At 55.7% G+C, this 21,351-nt stretch overlaps 2 protein-coding genes across 9 annotated transcripts; both read left to right on the forward strand.

Annotated features, from left to right (window-relative positions):
- Window positions 1-335: 335 nt before the first annotated feature.
- Window positions 336-4,446, forward strand: RIPK3 (receptor interacting serine/threonine kinase 3). Of its 4 annotated transcripts, none has more exons than XM_004010893.5 (10): window positions 336-489; window positions 693-833; window positions 966-1,275; window positions 1,813-1,958; window positions 2,096-2,142; window positions 2,348-2,515; window positions 2,627-2,712; window positions 2,933-3,274; window positions 3,418-3,478; window positions 4,114-4,446. In XM_004010893.5, exons 1-10 carry the CDS (start codon window positions 470-472, stop codon window positions 4,296-4,298), a joined length of 1,506 nt encoding a protein of 501 aa, XP_004010942.2. In that variant the 5' UTR covers window positions 336-469; the 3' UTR covers window positions 4,299-4,446. The 4 variants fall into 4 exon arrangements, with proteins under 4 accessions (XP_004010942.2, XP_012036301.2, XP_012036302.2 ...); XM_012180911.4 differs by having other exon boundaries at window positions 2,351-2,515; XM_012180912.4 differs by lacking the exon at window positions 693-833.
- A 999-nt stretch (window positions 4,447-5,445) lies between these two features.
- ADCY4 (adenylate cyclase 4) lies at window positions 5,446-20,999 on the forward strand. 5 transcript variants are annotated; one of them, XM_027971584.2, is made up of 26 exons: window positions 5,446-5,524; window positions 5,819-6,025; window positions 7,212-7,409; window positions 7,514-7,675; window positions 8,219-8,368; window positions 8,808-8,956; window positions 9,031-9,142; window positions 9,866-9,993; window positions 10,133-10,291; window positions 10,546-10,678; window positions 10,880-11,053; window positions 13,522-13,565; window positions 13,706-13,792; window positions 13,980-14,049; window positions 14,368-14,465; window positions 15,133-15,217; window positions 15,324-15,461; window positions 16,408-16,518; window positions 16,714-16,898; window positions 17,078-17,162; window positions 17,616-17,774; window positions 18,697-18,843; window positions 19,136-19,243; window positions 19,363-19,477; window positions 19,780-19,904; window positions 19,987-20,999. In XM_027971584.2, exons 2-26 carry the CDS (start codon window positions 5,867-5,869, stop codon window positions 20,137-20,139), a joined length of 3,234 nt encoding a protein of 1,077 aa, XP_027827385.1. In that variant the 5' UTR covers window positions 5,446-5,524; window positions 5,819-5,866; the 3' UTR covers window positions 20,140-20,999. The 5 variants fall into 5 exon arrangements, with proteins under 5 accessions (XP_027827385.1, XP_060274910.1, XP_042108840.1 ...); XM_060418927.1 differs by having other exon boundaries at window positions 5,839-6,025; XM_042252904.2 differs by lacking the exons at window positions 5,446-5,524; window positions 5,819-6,025 and adding an exon at window positions 6,431-6,640.
- Window positions 21,000-21,351: the final 352 nt, after the last annotated feature.

Here is a 21,351-nt window from a genome sequence, read left to right on the forward strand (position 1 = left end):
GCAGCTGTGGGAGAACAGAGTCCTAGGACCATGACATCCTACTCAGCGCCACCGCCCGCACTCCCCCCGCCCCCCGCCAACCCTCCGCTCCCCGAACCCCGCCGCGGTATCCCAAGCTTGGCGCTGGAGCTGGGAATCCTGTGGAAGAAGGGAGAGAGGCCAGCGGTAGGAGGTGGTTGCGGGTTCCTGGAGGGTGAGGATACCCAGCGACAACCAGACCTGACCTGACACCTTGGGAGCAGCACTAGTTTCTGTTCTGCACCCTGCCCTGTGCCCTTCCCCGCCCCCGGGGCGGGACTGTAGAGGCATCAATTAAAGAAGGAAGTGGATCGGGCAGAGAGCACAACCCCGCGAAGCGGGAAGCGGAACCGTGAAGGAGCCTGGAGGTTGATTCCTCTCCCCGCCCCCAACCCCTCTTTCATCCGTGGGGGCTCGCAACTTCCAGAAGCTTCTCTCATCTTCCAGCCTGATGTCTGGCTCTGCGTTATGGTGAGTGGAGACTGAGATATGGATGCGCCTCGTGCCAAGACCAGGGCACAGTGCGTCTCACGGGAGGGGCTGGGGCTCGAACTGACAGCGCTGAGCCGAGTCACGGAGGTGGGCGCGGGGGGCGGTTAGAGGGGTGGGCCTCGGAGGGGAGTAGGGAGGCCTTGGGCCCGCGGCCGGCTGGTTACGTGGCCCCCCTCTCTCAGGCCCAGCGGTGCCTCAGCCCCGCTGGTGCCCATCGAGGAACTGGAGAACCCGGAGTTAATAGGCAAGGGCGGATTTGGCTCTGTCTTCCGGGCACATCACAGGAGTTGGGGCGTAGAAGTGGCGGTCAAGATCGTGAACTCGTGAGTGACCCGAGGTGGGGTCTGGTCCAGGAGGCTGGGCCGGGGAGGAGGGGCCGCTGTGCGGGGCGGGGCCTGGGCGGCGGGGAGGGTCGCTCGGGCGCAGAGCTGACGGCACCTCTCCCCTGAGAGCAGGAGGGCCATATCCAGGGAGGTGAAGGCCATGTCCAGTCTGCATAACAAGCATGTGCTGCTCCTGCTGGGGGTCACCGAGAAGCTGGAGTGGGAGTACGTGTCTGGGCCGGCTCTGGTGACTCCGTTCATGGAGAACGGCTCCCTGGCGGAGCTGCTACAGCCCCACTGCCCTCGGCCCTGGCCGCTCCTCTGCCGCCTGCTGCAGGAGCTGGTGCTCGGGATGTGCTACCTGCACAGCCAGAACCCAGTGCTTCTCCACCGGGACCTCAAGCCCTCCAACGTCCTGCTAGACTCAGAGCTGCACGCCAAGGTCAGCCCACCCTCACCCAGCCCATCTTCTGGACCAGGTCCTGCCCCAGAGCTGCTCCAACCCCATCCACGGGACATAGGACCCGCATCTGCTGCAGCCCTGTCTCCTGAATACCCTCAGCATCTCCCTCTGGACACAGGGCTGCCCAAGTGTCAAGGCCTAGCCTGGAGCTCTGGCCCCTGCCACACCAGGTGATGGAGGCCTTGACCATCACCTGACCATCACCTGACTTACCCTGGTCAGTTCCACAGGCCCACCCCACGGGCCTCCAAAGACCCGTAGCTGATCTATCCCAGGAGACTCAGACCTCAACCTGGTGCCATGGAGAGGGGACCCAGGCCTCCAGCCAGGGGCCCCACTGGTCCTACCCTTCCCCTAACCCTCCATACAGTCTTTGCAAGGCTGGGCCTGCACTTTTGGGGGGAGAGGAGTAAGGAAAGGGTTCTGGGAGTTTCTTGGACCTGCCCATTCCCTATCTCCTTCTTATCTCCCTTTTGTTCCATCCCCTATCTCCTCGTTCTTATCTCCCTTTTGCAGGTGGCAGATTTTGGCCTGTCCACATTTCAGGGAGGCTCACAGTCAGGGGCAGGATCTTGGGAGTCAGGGTGCACCCCAGCCTACCTGGCCCCAGAACTGTTGGCTAATATAAACCAGAAGGCCTCCAGGGCCAGTGATGTCTACAGGTAAGGCACCCACTCCAAACATATATCCAAACATATATCCCCAATTTCTACACCTGCCTGGGTCCTTCAAAGGGATGCTGTATGGAAAGGAATCTTGCCAGCAGTTGAGTCAGGCCTCAGCTTTGTGTCTACTGCAGCTTTGGGATCCTAACATGGGCAGTGCTAGCCGGAAGAGAAGCTGAGAGTAAGACAGACTCTGGGATCCTTCACCTCAGGTGCCCCCCTCCTCTAAGCCCCCAGTCTCCCAACCCCAAGCCCTCTTCCTCCTGTTTACCTGCTCAGACTGCCCCACTCCCTCCTCACATCTCCTACACTCCCCAGCCCTTTCCGTGATGGGGTAGCCTTCATACTCTGAATGCCTTCTCTTCACACCCCTACCCCCACCCTAGTAGTGCCCCAGACGTTGTTGGTGCGGGAAGCAGTGTGTGAGAGGCGGATCCGGCCCCCGCTGACTGAGCTGCCCCCGTCTGGGCCTGAGACTCCTGGCTTGGAAGAGCTGGCAGATCTGATGCAGAGGTGCTGGAGCCATGAGCCCCAGAAGAGGCCTTCCTTCCAAGGTGTGCTGGCCATCCGGCTGGCAGCTGAGACAGGCCTGAATTTGTCAGCAGGGGCTTCTCCCCCGGAAAAGAAATTTTGTTGACCTGCCACCCACTCTGCCTTCTCTCTAGAATGCCGAATAAACACCCAGAAAGCCCTTGATCTGGTAAATAAAGGAGATGCGCCTGGTAGAAAGATGAATGCCGCAGTCTACGTGGTGAGTGCTCACCCCCACCCAGGAGCTGGGCAGGATGGCAAACGCGGCCCCCTTGGCCACTCAGTGACCCCCCACTGACCACCCTTCTCTAAGCTTTGACCATGGTCCCCTCTCTCCTCACCCCATCCCTGAGTTCCCAGGCAACAGATATGGACCCAACTCCCTTGGGTTTACTCCGGCTCTCCCACCTCCATGCCCAGCCAGCTCCCCATCCCTACAGGTGAAGGAGTTCCTTTCTGAGTACAGGGGCAGCAACAGCCCAGGCCTGGAAAGGACAGAAATAGACAGTCCTAAGGAAACCACAGGAAGCCATGATTCCCTGGGCTCTGAAATGATGAAGCTGAATCTGGAGGGGCGCCCCAGCTCTGTTCCTGAAAAATGTACAAACCTTCTTGAGAACATCAGGGTCCCGAGAGAGCAGGTTCCGCCTGCCTGGACAGCAGAGACATCTTCAGATTCAACAGCCCGACCTCTTCAGACTCCAGAGACTTTACCTTTCAGAACCCAGAATCCCAGGCCCACCTCTGCTTGGATCCCAGGTCCTGGACCCCAAGGGAGTCAGGTGAGACATTGGAAGTATTACAGGATGCGCTAGGACTCCTGTGAATCCTGTCCCCTTGCCAGGGGACACTTGGGGCTGAGGGTGTCTGCCATAAGGGATCAGGCCCCAGGACAGGGAGCCTGAGAGCCCTGTGTTGTTTGCAGGGGGCTGAGAGACGTGACACCAACTGCCCTCCCAGAGGGCCGGCACCAAATCTGGTACCAGGTACCCATTCCCCACTCCTGCCTTTCCCTGTTCAATTCTACTAGCTTCTTCCTCAAGACCAAATACAGATCCAGGGTACTTGGGGAGGGGGAATGAGAAAGCGCTAGAGCCCACCTACCCCAGCCTTCTCATTTTGTAAATGAAGAAACTGACAGCCACTGAGGTCACACACTAAAGCCAACTTGGCTCCTGAGCATTTGGATTTGCCCCACCACCAGCGCTGTGAACCTCTAAATTCCATTCCACTGTCGCTGTGTCGGTTCAGAGGGTCGCCCATCAGAAAAGACCCAGATATCATCTATTCAATGGACTTGAGTTTGAGCAGACTCCCAGAGATAGTGAAAGACAGGGAAGCCTGGCATAATGCAGTTCATTGGGTCACAAAGAGTCTGACACGACTGAGTGATTGAACAACATCAAAGTCTCAGATGTTAGTTGCCACTCCTCTTTAGTTTCTGCAAACCAAATTCTGAAGGTGTAGCCCGAAGGGAAAGGCTGAAGGCAGGCTGAGACCCCACACTTGCATTTCCCCAGGGTGAACACGAGGTGTCGCTGCCCCTCCATCCTGATGCTCCTCCTTGCTATAAATCTCCAGCCACTTAATCCTCCGAACATCCTCACTCTTTCTCTTAAAGGGCCATGGCTTCCTACCATCTTTAACTGCCAAGGAGTACAGATTGGAAACAACAACCGCATAATTATGCAAGGAAGAACAGCCTTCTCCACAAAGGGCGTGGCACCTGGGGCCGTGGATAGGGTCCCTCAGTGCACCCCTCAAGGAAAAAGTTCAAAAGAACGACCGAAAGAACCTGAAGCCTAATAGCAAGAATTGAAGCAGCTTCTCAACTGCCACCTGGACTTGAGGCTGCTAGCCTAGACTTTCTCTGAGGGCCATCAGGCCTTCACCTGAACTGTCTTTGTGGCCCCAGGAGACAATAAATGTGGCCGTTTAACCAAGGCACCATGAAGGAGGCTAAAGCTTCAGCCAGGGGCAGGAAGAGACATGGATGAGAGATGGCGGAGCTGACGTCGAGGGGATGGGAGGCACTGTGGCTTCTCTGTGTGGCCAGAAGTGGGATGCTGAGGGCTGTGGGTGGGCAATGTTGTGGCACACAAGGTCAGGGCCCTGCTGGCGGTGGGGGCTGGAAGGAATCTTGGCTCCTGGGGCAGCTCTAATCTCAGGGCAGAGCACTTCCTGTAGAGCAGGCAAGACCCCACCCTAAACCAAACCCTGAGGATACAGGCTGGTCCTGCCACCACCTTCTCTTCTGGGCTGTAGACACTTGGCAGTGGAGTCCTGGGGAGGGGCTCTCCCTGGGAATTCTCAGACCCCAGCGCATCTTTGCCCTGCATGATGCCCCTAGTCTCTCTCGTAGGTCAGCCCCCATACTACCACCTCCCTCCCCCACGTATATTCACGCACACATTGCTTCCATGGACACACTGGAAACCTTTGATTCTCAGCTGGTATTTGGGAGTGGACAGCAATGGCTCCATGAAGCTACACGCAGATGTGCCCCTCCCATGGAGCTGGACACCACTGGAGTATAGACTGCTCAGACGTGGCTACAGCACTGCCATCCAGGCTGGAGGGGCAGGGAAGGATCGCCTCTCATCTGGACCTAGACCCTGGTCCCCATACGCCACCATGCTCCTCTTCCCCACATCCCTGCCAGCTTTTGCTCCAGCCCACCCTCAGTCTCCCCACACCCAAGGTTTGGGGCCCATTTTGACATTTAACACTTGGTGCAGCCCACACCACTCCTTGCATCTCTCCTGTGGTCTGCATTCCCCTTCCTTGAGGGGAACAGATGTGGGGAGGCTGTGGTGTCAGGAGAGACAATCGGAGTGGGGGAGGAGGTGGGAGTGCCGAGCCTGGCTAGGGCACAGGAAGGGCCGGGCTATCCCATCGGGGAAGTGGGAGGGGGCCGAGGCGCCTGGAGGGAAGTGCCTGTTGCCCTGGGCTTAGAGCTACTAGCCTAGCAGCACGCTGACTCCATAACCTGCCCCAGAGTTACTTGGTTCAGCTGCAGCAGCATCGCGGCCGTGAGTTGGGGGGAAAGGGGAGGGCTGGGGCTCCTTTGCTTTAACCCTAAATCCTGTGCCCCTGGCTTTTGCCTGAGCACCTCTGCAGTCTGGGTTTGAGGGGCAACATCAAACGAGTGGGGAGTCCCCTCACCGCCAGCTGGAAGAAGGCTGGGAGGCCCAGAGAGTACCTGGAAGGAGACGGGATTGCCGTGAGCTTGGGAGGTCTGGGAGCTAGTGGCTTGGTCCTGGTGAGAAGGGCACAGTTGGGGCTGGTCGGGGCATCAGACAGTAACTCACCCTGGCCCTCCTCAGCCCCAGGGGTCCACCCCCAGGCGGTGTGGCACAGGGCCCTGCGAGACCATGGCCCGCCTCTTCAGTCCCCGGCAGCCCCCCAGCGAAGACCTCTTCTACGAGACCTACTACAGCCTGAGCCAGCAGTACCCACTGCTGCTGCTGCTGCTGCTGATCGTGCTCTTGGGGCTCCTGGCGCTGCTCCCTGTGGCCTGGGCAAGTGGCAGGGTGAGCAGGGGAGCGAAGGGGGGCTCTGGTGCAGGCGTCCTTGAGGACTGCGGGACAGGCACTGCCTCCAGGGCATTTTCAGGGTTGGGATTCGTGGGTCTTCTTTTCAATGTGTTTTCTTTGCTGGGACCTGGGAAACAAGTGCTAGACCTTGCTAGGAGCAGCAGCGACCCTGCACAAGTCACTGCCTCTCAGGGCACAGTCCTGGGTCTATGCAAGGAGACAGCTGGGCCCTCGATGCTTCTCATTTCACTGTGGGTCTGACCAGTCTTGCCAGCGCCTGTGATCTGCTGGTCCTAGGACTAATCCGACGCCAGGTTTTCCGATTTTCCGGGGGGGAAATTACACTGGGCCCCATGGGAATCTGTTTCCTGGTTTTCTTTCCCTCTTCGGGGGCTGTGCCGCAGTTGTACCCACAGACTCCCAGAAAGCACTTTCCATCCTGCTCTCATTTAGACTGAAGATAACCTATTTCCAGTTTCTTTTGTGGGGGAAAAGGGCTCTTCAATTCCATTTCTGGAAATATCCTGCTCCATGTTTTCTTTCCACATTTCGGAGGCAAGGTGGGAACCCCACTGGATGAGACCAATGGTCCTCCTCCAAGTCCAGGAAGAGGTGGGGACAAACGGTGGAGACTGGGAATGGGGTGGTGCTTCTACGCCTTGAGGAATGGGGAGATCCAGCTCCTAGGCAGGCAAAGGAGTTTCTCAGTGTCCCCGTGCTTTGGCAGGGTGGGGACAGGGCCTGAAACTCCAAGCCTCGAATTTCCCAAGCCAGTTGACCAAATTGGATACACTCATGCTAAGTCCCTCTGTGAGCTAGAATTTTTTACTTCCTTTGGGATTCCAGGGGTGGGGTAGGGATGGGAGGGGTGCTACAGTTCCTATCTGACAGGTGAAAAACCTGAGGCTCAGAAAGGTCCTAGATTCACAAGCGGCCAATATGAGGTTGGAGCAAGGTCTTCTGGGTCAGTTGCCCTGCAGTACGCAAGTGAGATAGTGAGTTGAATCATAGGAGACTGCTGGCTCTGTTGATTAAAAACAGATTATTAGCATTTTCATGTATTTCAATCTAATGTGAAAGACAAGTGGAGGTCTTTGCTCACTGCTGTCTGCTCCTCCTCTTCTTGGATAAGCTCCCCAAACCCCACATTGCCATCTTGCCTCATGTTTCCCCTCCCCACCAGGAGCTGGCCGCAGACCCAGCCTTCCTGACCACTGTGCTCTGTGCTCTGGGCGGCTTCTCACTGCTGCTGGTCCTGGCTTCCCGGGAGCAGCGACTGCAGCGCTGGACGCGTCCCCTGTCAGGCTTCGTGTGGGCAGCACTGCTCGCACTGGGCCACAGCTTCCTGTTCACTGGGGGCGTGGTGAGCGCCTGGGACCAGGTGAGGCAGGTGGGGCGGGGGAATGGGGATTCCTAGGCCTCAAGCATGCACCCAGGCTGGAGGAACAGCGTAAGCTTGCAACTTCCAGTGCCCCTCTGCCCTAGGTGTCCTTTTTCCTTTTTGTCATCTTCACTGTGTATGCCATGTTGCCCTTGGACATGAGGGACGCCATCACCGCGGGGGTCACCACCTCACTCTTGCACCTACTGGTCCTTGGGCTGTATCTTGGGCCTCAGCCCGACTCTCGGCCGGCGCTGCTGCCACAGGTGAGCACACAGGAAGCACAGGCTTCGTCCCGGGCTGGCTCTGTTGGGCGCTGCTTGCTTTCTCTGGGGATTCATCAGCTGTTTTGTTGAGCTGACTCCTTGGCAGGGCTCAGGGTTCAAACACAGACCTGGTGGAGCTGGTCCACAGTGCCAGCTTGATGCCTGCAAACGCCAGAGGAGGGCTCTGGCCCCCAGGGAAGGGAGTTCGCCAGGGGACCAGGGTGATGGGGACAGATGTGGATAACAGAACCTTCACAGAGAACGTAAAAATTAGAGCTTAAGTAGTTTCCTACTGCCACGTGGGCAGGGATGGTGGAGAGGTATTCCGGCAGAAGGTTTCTCGACCTAAGAGGCTATGTTGGTGCAGCAACCAAGGGTCTGGATGGGGTGATGGGATGAGGGAGAAGAGCCCCCTACAGACTCCACAATGCGGCACCGGTTGCCTCGAAATACTCTTAACTGTAGAGTCCTCCCTGCCATCTCGGTTAGCCCCCCGCCACCACCTCGGGGTGCAGCGTCCCCTGAGACTGACGCTCCCCGCAGCTGGCTGCAAACGCGGTGCTGTTCCTGTGCGGGAACGCGGCTGGAGCCTATCACAAGGCGCTGATGGAGCGCGCGCTGCGCGCCACGTTCCGGGAGGCGCTTAGCTCCCTGCACTCGCGGCGGAGACTGGACACCGAGAAGAAGCATCAGGTCCTCCGGGCCAGGAGGCCCAGCGGGGCTGGGGCTCGGAGAGGGGAGTTGTTTGGGTCACACCACCGGGGTCCGGAGACTGAATGACTTTAGGCGGGTCACTTGACCTGTTTCCTCCTTTATAAAATATAGCTATTGCCCACCTTGGAAGGCTGCTGTGAGGTTCAAAAAAACCTGAATCTTGTGAAAGCACTTCAGAGCCTTATGATATTAAACGAAGGGCTCTAATTCCTGTGTCGGTGCTGGAAGTTTAATCCGTAACATCGATTGGGGCAGAGCTGGAGCTGGGCTGTGGGGGGTGGGAAGGACCTGGACCATCGCCCTGGTGAACACCTCTGGGGCTGGGGGAGTCTGTGGGCTCCTAGGGGTTTGAGGGGGTTGGGGCTTCTGGCTTTAGGGAGTGGGGGTGAGGGTTGGTGCTCATAGTTGCCTCCCTCAGGAACACCTTCTCTTGTCCATCCTTCCTGCCTACCTGGCCCGAGAGATGAAGGAGGAGATCATGGCCCGACTGCAGGCTGGACAGGGGTCACGGCCAGAGAGCACCAACAACTTCCACAGCCTCTATGTCAAGAGGCACCAGGGAGTCAGGTATGAAGGATGGGCAGAGGGGAGGGAGTGTGGGCTGAGACCCCAGCCCCACTGATGCCCTCTGCCCTGCCCAGTGTGCTGTATGCTGATATCGTGGGCTTCACGCGACTGGCCAGTGAGTGCTCCCCTAAGGAGTTGGTGCTTATGCTCAACGAACTCTTTGGCAAGTTCGACCAAATCGCCAAGGTCAGAGGTGGCTTCCTTCCCCACCTTCAAACTCCCCACCCTGGAGAGACCCTGCCAGGGAAAGTCCTGCCTTATAAGATCCCTGTCCCACTTCCAAGCTCATGGGGGCTCCCAGATACTCCATTGCCGTAGGAAACTTTCTCAAACATCCCCAGGTATGGAACTGCTCACTGCACACCTCAGACTTGGAGGGATCTTTTCAACATCCTCACAGATGCCCTAACTACAACACCCCCGAACAGGCTCTGAGTCCCAGCACAGGTGTCTCTGGACACCACAACCAAATCTAGATGGATTTTTCTGATGCACTAATGTTAGGAGGCCCTTCCAAGGGAAATCTCTGCCCTCTGCATCCTCAGCTTAGCTACCTTCTTAGTCCCCAGGGATACCCCCAAGAAATTTAATCTTGGATATCCTACAAAAAGAACCCCTCAATCCTGAGATGACTTTCATATGCTCAAATCTGGATACACCCTACATGTGCCAAAGCTGGAGAGATTCACAAACATCCCAACCCTTCAGATGATCTTCTGAGAAAGACACCCACATAGAAAACCTCAGCCAGCCCCATATCAAGTTGAGGGAGGCCCTAGATCTGATCTCGACACTCCCAACCTCAGAAGTTCTTCAGGGATACCACATTTGCTCCCACTTGTCCCAGCCCCTTCCTGCTTCCTCTGGCTGCTCACCAGGTGCCCCTGCCCCCTGCACACCCTTCCCTAGGAGCATGAATGCATGCGGATCAAGATCCTGGGAGACTGTTACTACTGTGTCTCTGGGCTGCCGCTCTCCCTGCCAGACCACGCCATCAATTGTGTGCGCATGGGGCTGGACATGTGCCGGGCCATCAGGTCAGCTGGGGTGGGCAGGACGGATGTGTGGGGGAGCAGGCAGGATGGTGGAAGTCCTCCTGGAAAGAGGGCGGGGTACAGTACAGCATGGGTAGGGCTGAAGTCAGCACTCAGATTGTTCTCTACACATCTTGCTCAGGAAACTTCGGGCAGCCACGGGCGTGGATATCAACATGCGTGTGGGCGTGCACTCAGGCAGCGTGCTCTGCGGGGTCATCGGGCTACAGAAATGGCAGTATGATGTCTGGTCCCATGACGTCACTCTAGCCAACCACATGGAGGCGAGTGGAGTGCCAGGGTGAGAGCTGGGGCTCCAGGAGGCTATAGCAAAAGACCCATCAGGCCTCCCACATGCCTGGGTTTCATAGTTCTTTAAAATGAGCATGTTCTCAAGTGGGTCTCAGGGAGATCCTAGGGATGGTGGGGGGGAGCTGGGAGACACCTCCTGTAGCACAGGCTCTTGCTGGAAGTCAGACCTCCAGGAATGAGCCTCGAAAGAAATGCGAGGTGTGGAATCCCTCCCTCCTGACTCCCCCTGCCCTCTTCTTCCAGACGAGTACATATCACAGGGGCCACGCTGGCCCTGCTGGCCGGGGCTTATGCTGTGGAGGATGCAGCCATGGAGCACCGGGACCCATACCTTCGGGAGCTAGGGGAGCCGACCTACCTGGTCATCGACCCCTGGGTGAGAACCCAGCCTGGACCCCGTGACCTGGCCCGCCCCGACATTCACAGCCAATGAGCCTGATCTCGTCCATGCCAGAGATTGAACTCCTGGGTCCTGATGTATAAATCATGAGGGAGGGGACACAGCCTTAAAGGAGTGTGGGGAGAATGGGGAAGTCAAGTCAACGTGATCTTGACTCTCAGCCCTCATATGGCCCAGGCTGCAGAGGAGGACGAGAAGGGCACTGCAGGAGGGCTGCTGTCCTCTCTGGAGGGCCCCAAGATGCGTCCATCCCTGCTGATGACCCGCTACCTGGAGTCCTGGGGTGCAGCCAAGCCTTTCGCCCACCTGAGCCATGTAGAGAGCCCTGTGTCCACGTCTACCCCTCTCCCGGTATGTGCACCTCCTTCATGAGCCCAGCACTTAACGTCAACCCACCCCCGTGGCCCACTGCCAGCCCTTCCTGCCCCTCCACCAGTGAGTCGCCTGATGACATCCCAAGGTCCTGAACTGTCTGGTCACCCCAGTCACTGGTTCAGGACCTTTCTTGCCCTTCTTTCCAGAGAAAGGACGAAGATGAGTTCCCTCTGAGCTCAGTTTAGAGAAGACTCAAGACCTTATAGACACTGTGTCCATTGCTCCCCAGCCTCCATTCAGGAAGCCCCTTCCCCCAGAACCATACTCCCTCCTAACTCTGAGGCCAGTGCTGCACACCCGTTCCCACCAGGAAATGGGTCTGTTTAGCTCAGACCGCACGCTCTCTTTTTCAGTCCCTACTGGGACCAGGACAGTGGGGGCCAATCACTCATTGCCCCCACTCTCCAGCACTTGTACACAGATAAGATGAAGTGAAAGTGAAAATCTCTCGTGACCTTGAAGAAGAAAGTAACCATGAGTGGGCAGTCGGGGAGAGGGCAGGGAGGCCGGCTTGCCCCTTGTCTGGGGAAAGCTAGGGCAGGATGTTACTAGCTGATCTATGCAAAGCACTTCGAAGTAATGAGTGATTCATCACCTGCTGGGAGAGCCTGCATCTCCCCCACAGGCTCTTGGTACTTGATGACAAGTGGCCTGAACCCCCTCATGCAGGGACCCAGGCCATGTCCCTAAAGGCTTGCCCTGGGATTTGATTCCTCAGCCTGTTCTCCTCCATTGTACCCCATCTTCCCCAAAACTGTTCAGCATTCCTAGCCACTTGTCCACAGATCTTCCCAGAATCTTCTCAGCCAGGTAAACCTGCTTGGATTTATGGGACAACTCCAGAGTACCCTTTCTGTGTCCCATCCCCCCTCCTCTCCCATCCAACAGGAAAGCAGGCCAGAGGTCAGTGAGCACTGGGGTGCGGGGAGGGGTGGAGGACCTTGGCAGCAGTGGCTCAGTGACTGAGTGCCTCAGCGTGGGAAGGAGAGAGGTCAGAATGCTATGCTGGCAGGGTGGAGAGGAAGGAAGGACCCAAGACCCAGTGACTAGTGCAGGATGAGGCCGCCCGGTGTGGGTAGGGGAGAAGGGGGCTTGCCCAGGGGCTGTAAGACAGTGTTGAGTGCAGTCCTCATCCATCATGGTGGGGATGCCTCCTCAGAACCCTGCCAGACCTCGCTAAATCCTTCACTGTCATGCAGGCTAATAAGTGTCAGGGCAGAGTGGGAACCCCTTGTTCTAAGGTATCTTTCAATGTGGGACCACACCAGCCCAGAAACTCCCTTCTCAGTCCCTGACGTTCCAGGGTCTCATTTAAATGTTAGGGATCCTGGGAATCACACTTGGATTATTATTAAACAATGTGGAACCACGGGGTGACTGGGCAGTGTTTGTGTGGTGGCTACCATCCATCCATATTTATCCCTTCTACAGCCTTTCAGTACCTACTGTGTGGCATGCACTAGGGTAGTTCTTGAAAAGACAGAAATGAATGAGATAGTTCCCTGCCTTTAAATAATTTATAGCCATAGGGGAGGGCAGGAGGTAGTTTGATGAAAGTTAGGCTCAGGTGTAGATGTATAGATGGTTCCATGCCTGAAACATACCTCTCAATCACTCTGTCTCTCCCTCTCTGCTCCTCTCACGTACACAGGGTTTTGGTTTGTGGGCCAAACCCACAGGGTGGCCCCCCTGTGACCTGTTTTCTTCACGTGAGCCAGGGGAGTGGGGAAGGATGGTCACCCTACATCTTGCCCTAGGTAGTGGCTGCGGCACTTCACTTCCTTCCTTGGCGCTCATCCTCAGTTGCATGCTCCTTCTCACATCTCTGCACACATTGCATATTCCTTTTGGTGCAGAAGAGAATGACTCCAACCAGGTTTCTCTTCCTCTTCCCCCTTCTTCTCCACTTTTGGTTCTCTCCCCTACCACCTCCCAGCTCAGCCTGATCATCATGAAAAGGCAGAGGAGATTCAAAGTGTTCTGCATTGCCATTCCAGTTTCAACCAACAGGGATTTTTTTGGCATGGGGTGACGGGCAAGTCACTGCCTTTGGGATCTGTTGCAGCCCTTAGGGAAGATGAGACACAAGAAATCACAGCCATCAAGCCTAAAGAAGATCCAGGGTTGCCTCTTAAGTGATAGAAACTATGAGGAAATCAGAGGGCATAGAGATTCTTGGAGTCTGAAAGGTCAGAAAGAAGCTTAAAGAAATAAATGTGGTTTGTGGGCAGGTGGAATTTGGTAAAGAAGGAAATGGAGATAGAAATGGTGATGTGTATATATAGAGAGAGAGATAAAGATAGAATGGGAGAGAGAGAGAGGTGGGTCAGATGCTCAAGTCAAGGCCCGTGCAAATTTGAAATGCCTCGCTGCAGAGAGGCTCCACCATGGTGGAGGATGCTCACCATCCTTCATCTTCCTCCATCCCTGTGTTCTCCTTGCAGGAGAAGGCCCTGTCTTCCTTCAGCCCCCAGTGGAGCCTGGACCGGTGAGGTGGCCTGAGCAAATTTGAGTGGGGTTGTCCCTGTGACCCACCTCCATCCTTCCTGGGGGGCTGCATTGCCCTCCTGCTTTGCCCAGATGCTTTTGAGGGTCTTCCTGGTGACAGGCTGGGCTCTCACTGTACAGGAGCCGTACCATGCGGGCACTTGACGAGGAACTAGACACTGGGGATGCCAAGTTCTTCCAGGTCATCGAACAGCTCAATTCTCAGAAGTACGGAGATCTGAAGAGGGCTGGGAGGGCTGGAGGCCGGGGCTCGGGTGGTAGAGGAAGGACAGTGCTTCCTCTGCCCAGAAAGGAAGGGAAAACCTTCCCGGCTCTAGCCTTTCCACTCACCTGACCATACCTCCCCTCCCTGCCCCTTCCTCTTCTGGGCTTACTGCCCCCTACCTCCCATCAGACAGTGGAAACAGTCAAAGGACTTCAATCCACTGACACTGTACTTCAGAGAGAAGGAGATGGAGAAAGAGGTAGGCTGGGGAGATGGCACCAGAGGGTTTCCCAACCTCAGTTTCTCTGCCTTGGGGAGGCACAGGCCCTGTGGTCCCACCTCCCTTTCCCAGTTCTGGTCAGTTTGTGACCTTGGAGGGGTGAAGGGCTCGTACTAGTCCTTTGAATTACTGGGTGGTGATGAGAGGAAGGAGGACAGCTCCTTGGAGAACCGGTACGGGCTTCCTGGGTCAGAACTGGAGGGTAGGACAGTGAGGCTGGGGGCCACTTCTTGCTTGGGATTGACACCTTCAAGGTGATGGGCAGCACTGGTGCCGACCCCACCCCAACCCTTGCAGTATCGGCTCTCTGCACTCCCTGCCTTCAAATACTATGCAGCCTGCACCTTCCTGGTTTTTCTCTCCAACTTCATTATCCAGATGCTGGTGACAAACAGGTGAGAGACCCCTAGAAAAGGAAAGCCCTGATTCTCCAAAAGAGATCCCCTGGCTCTTCCAGACCCCTAACCCACACTTTCTTCCCTTACTCACTTCCCCTCGGCTCAGGGCACTGAACCACAGAGGAAATGGAAACACTTGTTCTGGGGAACCAGTAATGTAGCCCTCATCTCACTGTCTTCCACCCTGTGCAGTTTCTGCATACCCCCCGAGCATTTTCACGTGCCTATCTCCCTGTTCTAACAACAGTCCCATGAGATTTGGATTTCTTTTGTTTCCATTAAGAAATCCAAATCTCACAGCAAATGAGCTTAGAGAGTAGGTCCTCACTCCTAGTTCGCTGCTAGGAAGGGTGAGGACTCATTCAGAACTCAGCCAGGTGAAAGAACTTTGGCCCAAAAGCCCAGAGACCAGTCTGATGCAGCCTCGGCCACTCTCATGAGCCCCCGTCCCTTCAGAAATTGTCCCTGCGTTATCCCAGTACTGTCCACGACCCTGCAGCTTTCCCAGGTCAGCAGTATGTAATGTCTTTCATCTTCATCAGCAGCCAGTTCAGATCCCCAGGACCACTTTTCCCTGTGTCTCCCACCCAGACTGCAGGATGTCTTCCCAGCGCACAGAAAGCCTCTTCTGGCTCCTCAAGGCCTCATTCTTGTCTCTCTGTAGGCCTCCAGCTCTGACCATCACCTATAGCATCACCTTCCTCCTCTTCTTCCTCCTCCTCTTCGTCTGCTTCTCAGAGCACCTGATGGTGAGGTGGGCTTGGGGGCAGAGTGGTGAGCTGGGGCCCTGACCACGACCTGGCCCCTCGTGGGTGCTCCGGCTGCAGGGCTAAGACTCCTGTGCTCCTTCCACAGAAGTGTGTCTTGAAAGGCCCCAAGATGCTGCACTGGCTACCCACCCTGTCTGTCCTGGTGGCCACACGGCCAGGACTGCGAGTGGCTCTGGGCACCGCTACCATCCTGCTCGTCTTCGTCATGGCCATTACCAGTCTGGTGAGAGAGAAGGGGCCCTATGCATCCCCATCAGGCCAAGCTGGACCTTCCAGAGGCTGAAAGAGGACCCTTGGATTTGGGAGAACAGCTGGACTAAGGCCAGGGGATACTGGAAACGTTCCTGCTGCTGCTGCTAAGTCGCTTCAGTCGTGTCCGACTCTGTGCGACCCCACAGATGGCAGCCCACCAGGCTCCCCCACAAGTATAAGTGAAAATTACAGTCATGCACAGCCTATCACCTGGGCATAATCATCATTAATAACGCTTTGGTGGACATCCTTCCTATCGTTTTTTCTATGTAGGCAGCTTTTCCTTACTTACCTCTAAAATGAAAGTAGTATTAGTCGCTCAGTTGTATCTGACTCTCTGTGACCCCATGGACTATAGCCTGCTAGGCTCCTCTATCCAGGCAAGAATACTGAAGTGGGTTGCCATTCCCTTCTCTAGGGGATCTTCCCAACCCAGGGATTGAACCTGGGTCTCCCAGATTGCAGGCAATTTCTTTACTGTCTGAGCCGCCGGGGAAGCCCTGCCTTACACAATTATGATTTTGAAAGCTGAGTTTGGCAGGTTGTTTAGAACTTAGAATCATTCCTAGAATTCTATCCCTGAAAAACACTTTAGGAATCATCCCCCAACCAAGTTACAAAAGCGGAAGCTGAGGCCCAGAGAGATTATGTGGTTGGCAAAAGATCACACAGTGATCTTGGATCATGGATCTCTTGATCCATGACAGACTAGTGCTCATGACACCCACTCCCCCAATCCCTGCTCACTCCCAGCAAGGACCCCAGCACCGAGACTCCCTCACCAACCAGGGAGGACAGCAGGGTCCGCCATTTTGGCAGAGTCTGGCCCTGACTCACCCCGGGTCAGCTGATACCCAGCTAAAGTCACCATTGTGCCCAAGCAGCTGCCTGCCGCCTCAGTTCCTTGTCTCCCACAGGTCTTCTTACCAGCAACATCAGCCTGCCCTTTCCAGGCTCCCAATGTATCCTCCATGGATTCCAACCTCTCCTGGGAGATCCCTGGGTCCCTGCCTCTCATCAGCGTGCCCGTGAGTGTCCCCCACAGCCCTGACTGTCCCTCCCCCACTCCATCCTGCGGACAGGGGCAGACACAAGTCCCACTCGGTATGAGTTTGTGTGGCTGTCACCTCTGCCCCCCCTTGATGGGACGGGAGCCCTGGGGTGTCCCCTGCCCCTGCCCGCAGGACAGGCCCCACCTCCTGACTGCCCTGCCTGGCCCTCAGTACTCCATGCATTGCTGCGTGTTGGGGTTCCTCTCCTGCTCCCTCTTCCTGCACATGAGCTTTGAACTGAAGCTGCTGCTGCTTCTGCTGTGGCTGACGGCCTCCTGCTCCATCTTCCTGCACTCCCACGCCTGGTTGTCCGACTGCCTCATCGCCCGCCTCTACCTGGGCACCTTGGACTCCAGGTGCGCACAGCCGCTGCACAGATGGGCCCAGGCTGGGATGGGACAGAGCAGAACTGTCCACATCTCTCTGCCTGAACCACCCACAGGGCAAAGAGAGAGGGAGGCAGAGGGCTATATGGGTCCCGGTGCGGGAAGTGATGGGGAGGCCATGGGACAACCCTGATCTGTGGCCTCCTCAGGCCAGGGGTGCTGAAGGAGCCCAAACTGATGGGAGCAGCCTCCTTCTTCATCTTCTTCTTCACCCTCCTAGTCCTGGCTCGGCAGGTAAGTCTCCCAGCTCACCACCCCAGGGCCTCCCTAGGAAGGGTGAGGCGGGGTCCCCATATATGTAACTAAGTCCCTCTCACCCTTTCCCTTAATCTCACATTTCCAGGGGCGAACCCAAATGGTCTGTCCATTGGCAGCTTCTAAGTGAAATTTCCTGCTCCCTTTCTTCTTCTTTGCTCCCCAAGGGGTGTGCCCCTAAATCCTCCCCTCCGCCCCTCCCTCCCACACCAATCTAGGAAAATCATGTTTAAGAAAAAAATCTTCTGCCCCCACTGCCCTCCCTCATTTGAATCTAGATTCGAGGCAGTCTCCCTGGGCAGAGTTGCACCTTAAGCTTTTCTCTAAACTGGGGGTATAGTGTGTTTTAAGCATCATGGAGTGAGGGGTGAATGCTCAGAAGCCGGGCCCCCCGTACCGTATCTCCCCACGGCCCCCTGTGACCCTCCACAGAACGAATATTACTGCCGCCTGGACTTTTTGTGGAAGAAGAAGCTGAGGCAAGAGCAGGAGGAGACGGAGACGATGGAGAACCTGACTCGGCTGCTCTTGGAGAACGTGCTCCCTGCCCACGTGGCCCCCCAGTTTATTGGTCAGAATCGGCGCAATGAGGTGACTCCCCAGCCCCAACTCCTCAGCCCCAGAGATGGAAGCCTTGGCTTGGCCCATCTTGTCTGCGCTCCTGCCTGATGGGCTGGGCGGCCGCCCAAGCCCCCACGCCTGTCAGGGGCCTCCGTCTTTACAAGTCCTTAGGCTCTCTTTGGTGAGCACAGTCTCTGCCTCCCAAGGTCTTCCTGGGAAGGAGTGTCCTCTCCGACGGCTGCTCCCTACCCTTCAAAAGCCTCGTGGAGTGTCAATGGGAACTGTGTGAAGGACACAGTCCTCCTATCTCTCTACTCCTTCACTGTCCAGTTCGGTAGCCATTAGCCCCAGTGTGGCCATTAATTAAAATAGAAGATTCAGTTCCTCCGTCACGCTGGTCCCCATTTCAAGTGTTCCGCCGCTGCTTTGGCTTGTGGCCACCGTATGTAACAGTGCAGCCAACAGAACATTTCCATCACCGCAGAAACTTCTGCTGGATGCTGCTGCTCTAGACTCTTCTTTTCCCTACTATTGCTATTTTTTTTTTTTTAGTTTGAATAGCAAAATTTATTTCTCAGAGTTCTGGAGGCTATTACTGCTTCATTTTATCTTCCAAAGTGTAGCTATCTTTGTAAGCTGACTTAACACTTTTCAGCAATAAGATATAAAGATAATTCCCATGGATATGATCCCAGTTCCAAAAGAGACTCCCTTCACGCTGCTGTGAGGTGATCTTGACTCCGAACCTCTCTTTTTCCTGGAATCACAGTGACACCCAATCTTTAACTCCTGAGTCACATCCCTGGAGTAAGCTGACCCTACCCCTCTCCTTCCTTCCTGATCTTTCTTAAACTGAGGGGGAGGAGTGTGGACACAGGGAGGAGGACCCATACAGACCCAGAGGGGGGAAGAATGTGGCATGACCCCTCACCCTGGCCCCCTGCCCTCCCAGGACCTCTACCACCAGTCCTATGAGTGTGTGTGTGTCCTCTTCGCCTCGGTCCCAGACTTTAAGGAGTTCTACTCTGAGTCCAGCATCAACCATGAGGGGCTAGAGTGTCTGCGGCTGCTCAATGAGATAATCGCTGATTTTGATGAGGTGACAGCTCCAAGGATCACCCCCAGACCCTATGTCCTAGATTCTAGAATTTCCCACCAGTCCCTCCTTCCATTTCACTCTCCTGGCCAGGAGGACCATCCTCCCCTCCCCAGCCGCCCTGCTCCTCCTCTGATCCCCCAGCTCTGCCTTCCCCAGCAACTCTGCTCACTGCCGACTCTCGCCCTCCCACCACCCCTGACCCCACAACTGGTCCTTTAGCTTCCAAAAGCCTGGGGCTGGGCTTCTGGGTGAGAGCCAGAGAGACTGGGGACACAGCCTCCTTTCTGTACAGCTGCTCTCCAAGCCCAAGTTCAGTGGGGTGGAGAAGATCAAAACCATCTGCAGCACCTACATGGCAGCTACTGGCTTGAACGCCGCCTCGGGACAGGATGCACAGCAGGTGCCGCATCTCCCTTCCTTACCTACTGACCCTCTTCTGGGCTCTCCTTGGTGGGCCCATAAGTGGGCCTTATCCCTGTGCCTTCATTGACCCGTCCTGGTGGGCTGGCCCTTTGCCAGGATGCTGAGCAGAGCTGCGGCCACCTTGGCACCATGGTAGAGTTTGCTGTGGCCCTTGGGTCTAAGCTGGATGTCATCAACAAGCACTCATTCAACAACTTCCGCCTGCGTGTAGGTGAGGACCCTCCCTTCCTGGGGCAGTTTGGGACCTCCTTCTCAGCTTCCCAAGCTCTCCTCCCCCAAGTCCTTTGTTAGCTGCTCCCCAGCTCATCCCGGAAAACCCCTGCAAGATTCACCCCTTGGGATGGAGCATGGAGCTAGGAGGCCCATCCACTTCCTTCCCTAAGCAGCGCTCCTCTGGCCCGTCCTTTCCTCCAAGGCCCCCAGCCCCTTCAGTCTAGTTCCCTGAGCATTCTTCCTCCCTCTCCTTCTTCAAAATTCCCCCTCAGGGCCCCTCTTTACCACACTTCTTGCCAGGGTTAAATCACGGACCTGTAGTGGCTGGAGTGATTGGGGCCCAGAAGCCACAATATGATATCTGGGGCAACACGGTGAACGTGGCCAGCCGCATGGAAAGCACAGGCGTCCTGGGCAAGATTCAGGTGAGGGAGCCACTCAGAAGCGTGGGGACAGGGGGACAGTGTTAAGGACACCCCGCATTCCTTCACGCCTTTCCAATCGCAGGTAACAGAAGAGACAGCCTGGGCCCTGCAGTCCTTAGGCTACACCTGCTACAGCCGGGGCATCATCAAGGTCAAAGGCAAAGGGCAGCTCTGCACCTACTTCTTGAACACAGATTTGACACGAACTGGACCTCCCTCAGCCACCCTAGGCTGAGAACCCAACCCTGTCCTCTCCATCTGTAAGATCCTCAGTAAAGAGACTCTGGTATGTCTGGGTTAGAATTGATGTCAGAAGCTGCTAGTTTAGCTGAGGAGCATCTTCTCCTTGCCTCTCGGTAGGACTGCTTCTTCCCAGGCCACACTGAATGTGTGTGTGCAAGTGTGCGCATGAGTGTGTTAAAAAGGAGTGATTTTTTTCTCACAAGCTCAGCAAAAGGATTGCCTCTGCCTCTCTGCCTGCATGTCAACCTGATTCCAGTATTGGGCACCCTTGGAAGTATGAAGAATTTTATCCACGTGACTCAAAACAAAGACTTGTCCTCTCCTGCTTCCCACCCACAGATACTGGAAAGAGTCTCCAGGAAAATGTCATTTGATTTTTATTTACACAACAAACACTAAATAAGCACCTGTTATGTGCTCGCTATGTAGCATGGGTGGGAGGCCTGGGGTATAATCTGTTAGGTCCCTCCTCATTTCTGCTGCTGTTCTCAAGCTGACCCACCATGCTTTCTAGCAAGGACATGTATACAGTTGGGGGGTCTCCAATTCTCAGGTCTCTCAGATTTTCCATTGCTTCCTTTTGCCTCCTGCCCAGATGCTGATATTACATAGGTCCTAAAGCATCCATGGCTCATTCCTGCTCACGTTTTGGGTTCCATGGGAGGTATCTTGATGTGCAGATGTTACACGAAGATTTTTGACTTTTCTCATAGTTGTCTTTCTCTTTTTATGCAAGAGATTCAAAAAAGCAAACTGCCACTACCATCTTCTTAAAATGCTGTCAGAACAGAGCCAGCCCAAGGCTCTCCAAGACAACAGTCTTCCCAAGTAAAGAATGACCCAACCCTCTCACTTTTGCAAATCTTCATTTCCTAAGGGTGATCACATCACAGAGGGCCTTCAGCTCCAGCCTGTGCCACAGCATTTTACGGGCTGGCAAGATGCTGATGTGCAGAGTTCTAAGGAATAAGATCTGATGACTTGGCTCGCTGGTGAGACTGCCTCGGAAGAGAGAGGAAAAAGAGGCCATCCCCTAAGATATCTCCCATTGACAGGACAAAGAGTACTGGCAGGAGGTTGGAGTCCCGCTAACAAAGATCCCCACCCCAGCCTTCTGGGCAGACACCTCTTAGCAGGTCTAAAGGTTCTTCCTGTGCTGAGTCAGGGAGTCTGGAGTGATGGGCACACCTGGGTGGTCTTCTTT

The sequence above is a fragment of the Ovis aries genome, chromosome 7, assembly GCF_016772045.2.
Source record: "Ovis aries strain OAR_USU_Benz2616 breed Rambouillet chromosome 7, ARS-UI_Ramb_v3.0, whole genome shotgun sequence".
Classification (NCBI taxonomy): Eukaryota; Metazoa; Chordata; class Mammalia; order Artiodactyla; family Bovidae; genus Ovis; species Ovis aries.

Coding starts and splice junctions, on each gene's coding strand:
- RIPK3 (XM_004010893.5), top strand. CDS start 470: ATGTCTGGCTCTGCGTTATG. Junction 490..692: donor ATGTCTGGCTCTGCGTTATG/GTGAGTGGAGAC, acceptor CCCCTCTCTCAG/GCCCAGCGGTGCCTCAGCCC. Junction 1,276..1,812: donor ACTCAGAGCTGCACGCCAAG/GTCAGCCCACCC, acceptor TCCCTTTTGCAG/GTGGCAGATTTTGGCCTGTC.
- ADCY4 (XM_027971584.2), top strand. CDS start 5,867: ATGGCCCGCCTCTTCAGTCCCCGGCAGCCCCCCAGCGAAGACCTCTTC. Junction 6,026..7,211: donor TGGCCTGGGCAAGTGGCAGG/GTGAGCAGGGGA, acceptor CCTCCCCACCAG/GAGCTGGCCGCAGACCCAGC. Junction 7,410..7,513: donor TGGTGAGCGCCTGGGACCAG/GTGAGGCAGGTG, acceptor CCTCTGCCCTAG/GTGTCCTTTTTCCTTTTTGT.